Below are 9,672 nucleotides of genomic sequence, written 5' to 3'. Positions count from 1 at the left end.
ACTTGCTAAGGAAACGGAAGTACGTGTGATGGAGCCCATACAAAACTGCACATGCTCAGATTATATTATTATTATTAAAAACGGATTGGCAAAGAGCTATGTTGTTCTAATGTATCAGAAAGGTAGAAGCAGTTTTAAAGCATAGAGCGGCATTTGGGAGGGAGGGAAAGAGAAGTGTTGATTGTGTACTTCACAACTGATACACATGGCTCCTATAGCCCCCCACCCGATAAGCCCGTTAAAGGCACAATCCTATACATGTTTAGACAGAAAAAAAGTCCTACAACTCCCTAAAACATGCATAGGATTGTATCCCAAGTCCAGGGTCTAAAATTACCTAGCTGTACTAGTCATTGGATGGCTCTAGACTTATTACAAAACAAAAAACACACAAACGTCTCTGTTTAACCCAGAGAAATAAGGGAAAACAACAACCGAAAATGAGTGGCTGGTGAGACTTTTAATTTTTTTGTCACGATCCTTTTTGACCATTTGCTCTAACCCGTCTGTCCCGCTCCCCGCGCTCACACAAACACCCCACTCGCCCCCTAGGCCACGGGAGGAGCGCCCCACGCACCCACGACGGAGCTTGACCCCTTCTCTTATGGTGCGCTAGACCGGAGCAGGGCTGCCGGTGGCGCTTGCGCAGTCCAAGCCGGGCCTGGCAGGCAGTCGGCGCGCAGAAGGCGTTTCTGTGCCAGAGGTGCCGCGGGGCTTCCTGTCGCAGCCCAGAAGCGCATGAGAAGGCAGCCGCCTGCTTCCTCTTCCACTGGGGGACCCTCCGTGGCCATGTCGGAGAGGCTCAGCAAACCGACGTGCCTCATTGTGGCCAGCGCGGCCGCTGCAGGTGAGGCCGCCCGGGCAGGCTCCCTTCGTTCCTGCCTCTTCCCGCCTTGGCTCTCTGGTTCCTTCCATCACGACCCTTCCTTTACTTTGCCCTGCCGCGGAGAGGGCAGCTGTGGCGGCGGCGACTAGCTGAGCAGGGCGCGCGGCCTCCGGAGGCGCTTACTTTCTTGAGGAAGGGACTGGGCGGGCGCCGGGCGGTGGGGCGGGCAGAAAGGCCCGTGGGCGGGGTTCCCTTGCAAAACACCTGCGTGCTTCGGGCCGGTGCAGCAGCGCCGTCGCTGCATCTGTTGCACCAGCGAACTGTTTGACTGGCCAGATGTACACCTTGTGTCACATCATTAGGAATGTGGAAGAAAAAGCAGGAAATAGCACGATGAAAGCGGCATATGGAATGTAGATTGTGCCCCAACAGTTATCAGTGCACGTCAATACTGCTATAAAGCAGTAGTGTAGATCTAACCTGGGTCATAGTAAAATCACAGGGCCCTGCCCAGGATACAAGTGGCAGCCGGCAAAAGGGACCTTTATGGTCACCTACATAGGAAGGCCAATTTGGCTGCACAAGCAACCTAACAATCCTCTTTAAAATAAGCAAATAGATCGTTAATTAAAATCTGAAAATATATAATATACAACTCTGTACTCAACATCTCACAACCTGGCCACCTCCAAATGTGTTGGACTGCGCCACCCATAATTGCTAATGGCCATGTTGGCTGGGAATTCTAAGAGTTGCAATCCCACGTTTCTGGAAGTTGCCAGGTTGAGAGCGGGTGATGTAACCACCAACATCATCTAAAGCCCTTATTCTGCCCATATGGAATTTGAAGACACTATGCAATTTGTTGTGACTGGAGCTTGTATTTTTATTCCCTTTAGTCCTATGAGGTGGTGTTTTCTTATTGTATATCTCTCCCCATGCTGTTACCGGAATTTAAAAAAAAGATTTCTGGCATAATTCTCCTCTTTTGGAGCTGCAAATGTGGGTTATTGCTTATGATACTCTCTTAGGATTGCTATGTTCTGCCTATTTTGGTTTGTATGTTTGAGGCAACCAACAATATTTTAAATCTGCTTTTTTTTAATGGTGAATATAAAGATGTGTATTGTTAAAATGTTCCTTGGGGAAATAAAATGATTACCAGAAATAACCAGTGAATACTGTTAAAAATGTTCGCTTAAAAAATGACCACACAATGCTTAATTCTTGTTCACCAGGTGTATCTGCTGACTCCTTCCTTCATTCTTTTACACTGGCAAGCTCTGCTTTTAATCTGCAGGTTGCTACCCCAGGGGTAAGTGAGCGTTATTAACTGTGGAATACATCAGGATGGTTGAGAACTTGGGGGATAGTTCTCTCCCAATGGTGATATTTTTTTATATGTGAAGAAGAGATTTGGCTCTTAAAATGTTGGGTGGGGGGAGTTGGGCCCAGGGCATATAATTCATCCCCTCACCATTCTTTTGTTGGCAAAGCAGGGCCGTGCGTGGAGTCCTTTGCTGCTGAAACTCTTGCTGCAGAGGAGAATTGGGTCCCAAGGATGCATGCCATAGGAAGCCTTGCAGGAAGAGGCAGCCCTGTTCCATTGCCAAAATGAACTTGTGTAGGGGTAAACCAGTCTCCCAAGAATGCACTGAGCTTTGGGAAGGGGAGAGCAGTACACTTGAGCTGTGGTGCTTGTCCACTGTATAATTGTGTGCCATTATTTACAATAGGCCCAGTTGTTTTGTGTATGAAAAGTCTGGCCCTGTTCAGACAACACACTACACTATGCTGCTTAACCACACAATGGTTAATGGAATGTTGTCTGAAAGGGGCCTCTGTCACCTTTCGTTCAATAACCAGAAAATGGTTTATACCTTATAATAATGGTCTCTCTCATTAAACCTTGCCCATGTACAAACTCTTGCACTTAGCTTAACTTTTAAGCAAAAGGGTTTATTGCATGCATTTGCATTAATTGGGCTTTGAACTATGATTCTTCTAGGGAAAGTCAATTGATTTCACTTGTGTTAATGAGACAAACATGCGGTGGATCCAGGACTTCCATATGAAATCCTATGCAAACCCTGCCAAGCTGGAATCAACTGATGGTGAGGAATCTTTTGACTTGCAGCTCATTGTGACTCTTTTCTGTATGGAAAGTTTTCTTACCTACACAGTAGTGTTTCTTACTGCTAATACTCTGGGCACACTCCTGCCAAACTTAAACACTTAAAGATGTATTGATTACAATGGGATAGTTAAGAATGTGCTGTCTCTGGCAGTGAAACTATTACTGTCTCCTTTGTATTTTCTGGATCAACTTCAGTTGGGGTTCTGGCCAGTTTTGTCATGGAAACAGCCTTGGTTGTCCTGTATGATGACCTAAGTCAGGAGAGAGACCAGGAGTGAAACACTCTTAATTCTCCTTGATCTCTCAGCAACTTTTGATATCGTCGACCATGGTATCCTTCTGTGGCTACTGTCTGAGTTGGGAGTGGGAGGTACTGCATTGCAGCAGTTTTACTCCTACTTGGATGGTAGCTCCAGAAGATGGTGCTTGGGGGATATTGCTCAACCCCATGGATTCTCTAGTATGAGGTTCTGCTGGTGTCAGTTCTGTCCCCCATGCTATTTAACATCTACATGAAACCATTGAATGGGGTAATCAGGAGTATTGGAGTGGGTTGTCATCAGTATTCTGATGACCCGCAGCTCTATTTTTCCTTTTCATCATCATCAGGTGAGGCTGTGGATATGCTGGATCAAGTGCCTTGTTGCAAAAGTGGACTGGATGAGTGCTAATAAACTGAAGCTCAATCTAGACAACACTTAAGTGGGTGGTTTTTCTAACTGGATGGAGAGTGCTCAACCTGTTTTGAATGAGGTTACATTCCCCCTGAAGGTCCAAGTTCATAGCTTGAAGGTTCTCCTGGAGTCAGCTTTATCTTTGGAGGCTCAGTTGGCCTCAGTGCTTTGGCTAATGGCCCAGATACAGCCCAACTAGACAGGGATAACCTGTCTTCAGTAGTCTGTGTTCTCGTAACATCTAAGTTAGATTACTGCTATACACTCTACATGGGGCTGCCCTTGAAGATGGTTTGAAAGATGCAGCTTGTGCAAAATGCAATGGCCAGATTGACTGGGGATCATATCATATCAATCTGGTCATTGAACATATAGCACCAATTCTGGCTTGCTTGCACTGGCTGCCTGTATGTTTCTGAGCCCAATTCAAGCAGTGGTTTTGACCTATAAAGCCTTACACAAAGAGCTTTGGCTATTGGGTGGTATAGAAATGTAATAATAATTTAATTAATTACATGGCTACGAAATATCTGACTCTATGCTAGAATCAACATTTGAGGTCCTCCACAGGAGGTTTGAAGAATGGCAACAAGGGAGAGAGCCTTTTTGGTGGTGGCTCCCTGGTTAGGGAACACTGTCCCCAGTGAGGTCTGCCTGGTGCCAACATTGTCATTCTTTTGGCACCTGGTTAAGGTTTCCTCTACTCCCAGGTATTTGACAGCATATGATAAGGTTATAACTAGTCCTGAGATTTATATTGCTGTTTGTTTTAATTGGTTTTTATATAAATGATTATTATATTATGTTTTATATTGTATTTTTAAGGTTTTAATCTTTTGTAAACTGCCCAGAGAACTCTGGCTATTGGGCAGTATAGAAAAGTTATTATAGCAACAACAAATTTTTTTAGCAATGTTGTTAGAGAGGAAAAGGTTCCTCATTTGCCAGAGTATCAAGGCTTTGATTGTCTTTGTGGCAAAAAGTGTCTGGCTAGATTCATACATGATGGGAAACCATTTTTTTCTTGCTATGAGAATAAGCTGCCCTGAGCATTAGGCTCACACTTTCCTTCCTTCCCTCTCCTCTTTTACATGACTTCAAAATATTCTGCTTTCACTTTTAACTAATCACAGTTCTTTGTGATGTCCAAACTTGGGGAAACACTACCTTTAGTTAGTGAGAACAAGCTGGGATCAAATTGTGGTTTTAGATGCTGGCTTGTTCTCGAGTCATTGTTTAAGCAAACCTATTTTATGGATTAACTGTGATTAGTTTTAAAATGCATGAGAGTAAAAGAAGAGGGAGCGGGTGCCTGAGCCCAAGACTCACCCTGAGCTTCCAACTGAGACTCTCTTTTCTTGCCAATCACCTACCAGATCAGCCTCAAAAATCACATCTTCCTTTGGAGCAGTCGGAGGAAGAGTCAGGCCATAAGGAAGCAGTAATTGAGGGTGGGTGTGCAAAGGGATGAACTGATTTGTAGCTTCATCCATCCCGTGTGCAGCGACAGCGTTAGAAAAACTATGGGAGTAAAGGGGTGTCAAAGGCCCTTATTAGGTGAGCCTTATAGGACATTCATGCCTTATAGGACATTAATATACTTAGTGTGACTGAAAACTAGGGCAGCAGGAAATATTTTAAGGGAACACCTGTTCACTACTCCCTGGGAGTCATCCCTGCCTGCCTGACAAACTTAATGCACCTTTTGTTTTGAAATGAATAGAATTGGATGTGTCATAGCAAAAATATCTGTACTTTGCTTGTCCTTCATATCTAGGTGCCAGATATCATGCCTTGCTGATTCCTGACTGTCCTGGTGCTATGACAGATCTGGCAAATAGTGGTTACTTAGCTAGAATATTGCAACATTTCAGCTCTGAGAAAAGTAGGTAAACTTCCTTGAAGATTTATCCTTTACTCTGTACCTTTTGTACGTTTTATGCTAGGAAACATGAAAAGAGATGCTATATATAAAGCGTATCTCTCTTTCCTGACAGTGTGCTTGTCCAGGAGTCTTTAAAGAAATATTATCATTTATGTGGGTAGCAGACTATTGTGCAGTTTAATAATATAAGTATTCCTGAATTTAAAGTGCTGCAGAAGGGATAAAAAGGTGGTTTTGAAGATCCAATTCATAGTCTAACATTGTGAATGCATTAAGATAATGCATTCGAGTATGCATTTCTTACACTGCAAATAGCAATACTGTATTTCCTCTGACATCTTTTTACACAGATCCCCCTCCAGAAGTAAATTTGCTGTCAGTCAACTTTCATTAATTTGAGTTGTTTATTAATATTCCTGGTAGTGGTTGCATATCTTAAATACAACACAATCCCATGTTCAGGAGTAAGTCATTGAGTTCAATAGCCTTACTCCCAGATACGTGAGCATTGGATCACAGCCTTACAAGTATTTTTGTGTTCAGTTAGAGGTTCATCACACGATTATTAATTATTATAAAAAAGTAATCCATTTTTTTTTTTAAAAAGGAATGTGCCTCGATCTCCTGATGTGTGCGGGAAAAGCGGCATGATTAAAACAGCCCCTGAATGGGCCATGTGGTCTTTGTTTACTACCTCTTTCCTCTCCAGGCAGAAAGAGGAAGTAATGAGGGACAAAAGCAAGGGCAGAGAAACAATAGTAAGCATACACGATTCCCTGTGTGATGATGCGTTTAGATGGGAAGAGTAATGTTGTTTAGAATAACTACTTTTTGAAGAAGAATCTGTTCTAGCTTTTCAGGATGTCACACAAAAGGATTTTTAGGTAAAGTTATTTCTCTTTGAAGAGCCCATTTGTGCTGTTGGACATGGAGTTGCTGCCTTATGCTGTGCCACAAATGAGGACAAATCTTGGGTATTTCAAGAATACAGTTTAACAGGGGTAAGTGTATGTTTTAGCTAACAGTGGACCTTTTATAGCTCTTCTTTTATGCAGGGACTTACTGCAGCCTCGTTTTATGTATGTTTGGGTTTCCCATCTTAAATGGTGCTGTTTTATGCTGAAATAGAAAAAGAGAAATATGCTGAAGAATAAAAGAAGTATGGATTATTGCGGGGGTGGGTTTACTTCAGTCTTACACTGCATTTTCTTTACACAGCAGTCTCCTGGCTGTGTATCTTGTAACAGTTAAAGTATAACTAATAGTTTATCCTGAGTATTACTGTTGGTTAGGAAATGCCTTGCTGGGTCAGATGAAGGTTCACCTATTCTTGTATTCTTTGTACGAATCTAAGCAAACAACAGGTGCTGGGTGGTCCACTGAATAAAATTTTCCCGTAGAGGTTTTGCAATGTAAAAAAATGACCTTTTATTCACTTGTCTCTTCTAGCCCTCAGTGTATGAACTAATAAGGCTGCCTAGTTTTACTAGTATGCCTATTATCTTTGAGGACTTTGCGAAAGATTCTGGAGCTACCTTCAGTGGTATGTTACTTTATGCCTCTTCCCATAGCTTTTTATTCCTGCTGTATAGATCCTGATATTCAGAATCTATACACATGAATGAAGTCTTGGTGCAGAGCCCTCTTGTGGTCCTTGTGTTGTAACAGGCAGATATGTACACGAAGATTCACTGTGGTAGTTATTCAGTAAACCACCTTAGCAATAGCATAGTCTTGCAGCAGTGAACTGTGTAATATTTTAAAAGATTGATGATTGGCTTAGATTATTGAAGCCTGGTTTATATTATATTATTGCAGTTTTGACCTCCCCCACCCAGCCCCCACCTGCAAGAGGAGAGACTAAACCCAAATTCAGAATCTCTCACTGCCTTCCTTCTGTACACAAAGGGAACTGGGAGCATGTAAACCCAAGGCTCTCTGTGCTTCAGTTGTGATAATCTAAAGCTGCCTTTCCCCAACCTCATGCCCTCTAGATATGTCAAACTACAGCTCCCAACATCCTCAGGCAGCATAGCCAATGGCTGGGGATAATGGGATTTGTAGTCTTTTAAAATGAAATAATAATGCAGTATTCACTGTTATGCTGGTGGGTTTTATGACTTGTAGAGGAGATTAAAACAAATGCTTTGAAAAGCTTTAGGCAAAACACATTTAACTTGTTAGGGAAATTAATGATGCTTAAATCACTGATTATGAGCAGCAGTAAAACCTGTGCAGTTTTTCTTGTGTGTTAGAGAAACAAGGGAAGTTGTGGTATGCAACTTAAGATATGTGAATATATACTATCTTCTAATACAGCTAGCAAAGCAGATGCAATACATGTAGTGTTGGACAGACACCTTGTCACTGGACAGAATGACAATTCTACTGTTGCAGCTGTCCAGAATCTTATTTTTCTCTGCAATGGCAGGTAAGAACATATGAGGGAAATTGCTAATAAAATGTATGGTAGTAAAAGCTGGGATTTGTACCTGTGTGGGCACCTCCCTTCAATCTCTAGGGTATTTATACAGTATATAACATGATGACTTAAGAGTGATTTTATATTATGAAAGAGTTAAAAAAAATCATTGCTAAAACTAGGTAAAGCCAATCTTATTTTTTTTTTAGAAAACAAGGAATAAATATTTTAAATGGTAAGAATCTGAGAGTTACAAGTTTAAGTGTGACCATTTATACTATTAACATTTTCTTTTAAGCATTGTGAATTACAGGTAGGTAGAATAACCATCTTCTGCTTTGGCTGGTTCTCTAGCAGGTTATCCCTAAATCTGTCAGTATGTCTGTAGTTCAGATGCAAGGTCCTGATTACAGTGATCTAACTCATGTCATATGTTTCTTTCAGCAGAAAATGATGGAGGAAGTTTTGTAAATGGTATGAATACAGATTTCTTTGGCTTCAGCGATGGAAATATGAGACCTTTTTATGCCAACCTGTGGAAGAGAACAAGATGAGACCTAATATTGTGAAAAAGAGCATCTTAATGGGTTGGTTCACACAATCATACAGCTCACTGTAGCTTTTCTACACCATGGTGGGTTGCGACATGTGCAGGTGGCCATTTTAAATATTCAAGCTTCGGTTTGTAATGACATCTGAACCAAGGGATTGTGGATTATGCAAGGATTAAACAACAACAACAACATGTTCTGTGCTATACTTTTAGCTGAAGTTTTGAGCTATATTTCAAACTCTATAACTAATGCAGTATTAAAATTATTTGCAGTCTACAATAAGCTTCAATCCAGTGCGATAAAATTATTCCAAACCTTGTGAATTGATTTTTTTTTTTAAGGAAATGGAACAACTGAATGTAAATTCATTTAATTTTAGTTGGATTGATTGTTTAAAAAATGCTTATTTCATCTGAAGGGTGTTTATTGTTACATGCTCATACTAATATGACAACTATAATAAGTACTATAGAAGAAAAGTTAGAGCCTGTTTCAATTGGACCAAATTCTTACCTCATCATGTGTAATCTTTTTGAGACATTGATGGCAATTAACTATACTATACATATATTGTGTACTTATACAATTTTTCTTTTAAAATAGAAAATCATAGGCAAAATAAAGGCTTACTAACATGTTAAGTATATTTAAGCTGAAATCCACAAGCCCCATTAACTTCCTGACCCTCCCACTATTCCTCAAGCCACACTCCCTTTCTGTTTAGCAGCACAGAACTGGGAGTATTATGCTGTCATGAGTGTTATTTTTTCATGCTTGTTAAAAAAGAACAAAACCTTTTTCCCTGTATGCTTGTGGTGTGTGTGTGTGTATCTAGAAAGGGAAATGTCCCCTAAATGTAGGCTCATCCAACACAGAATCTTTCAGAGAAGAGTTACTGAATGAAATATAGGGTAGATGACACAGAACATAAGAAATGCGCAATGGGATTATGCCTTTCACTAATTAAATTCCTCTTGACCAATCAATATTCTGCACCGGTCTCTACACAATGACAACATTTTTCAAGAACTATGCTTAATTCTGAAAGAAAATTTGTTCATTGCTTTCATGTAACCATTCTCAATTTTCATGAAATAAAGAAGCTAGCTGGGTCTAAGCCACTATTCCCCAACCTGATGCCCTTGATGTGATTTGGACTTCAACTCCTATGGCC

General features: G+C 41.1%; 1 protein-coding gene across 2 annotated transcripts; it reads left to right on the top strand.

The window, feature by feature from the left end:
* Nucleotides 1-681: 681 nt before the first annotated feature.
* Nucleotides 682-8,888, top strand: GATD1 (glutamine amidotransferase class 1 domain containing 1). Of its 2 annotated transcripts, none has more exons than XM_063117095.1 (8): nucleotides 682-847; nucleotides 2,065-2,141; nucleotides 2,835-2,940; nucleotides 5,415-5,522; nucleotides 6,429-6,523; nucleotides 6,972-7,065; nucleotides 7,842-7,953; nucleotides 8,392-8,888. In XM_063117095.1, the coding sequence occupies exons 1-8, from the start codon at nucleotides 739-741 to the stop codon at nucleotides 8,396-8,398; spliced, it is 708 nt and encodes a 235-aa protein (XP_062973165.1). In that variant the 5' UTR covers nucleotides 682-738; the 3' UTR covers nucleotides 8,399-8,888. The 2 variants fall into 2 exon arrangements, with proteins under 2 accessions (XP_062973165.1, XP_062973164.1); XM_063117094.1 differs by having other exon boundaries at nucleotides 8,389-8,888.
* Nucleotides 8,889-9,672: the final 784 nt, after the last annotated feature.

The sequence above is a fragment of the Elgaria multicarinata genome, chromosome 2 (genome assembly GCF_023053635.1).
Source record: "Elgaria multicarinata webbii isolate HBS135686 ecotype San Diego chromosome 2, rElgMul1.1.pri, whole genome shotgun sequence".
Taxonomy (NCBI): Eukaryota; Metazoa; Chordata; class Lepidosauria; order Squamata; family Anguidae; genus Elgaria; species Elgaria multicarinata.
This window is presented reverse-complemented; position numbering and strand designations above follow the sequence as displayed.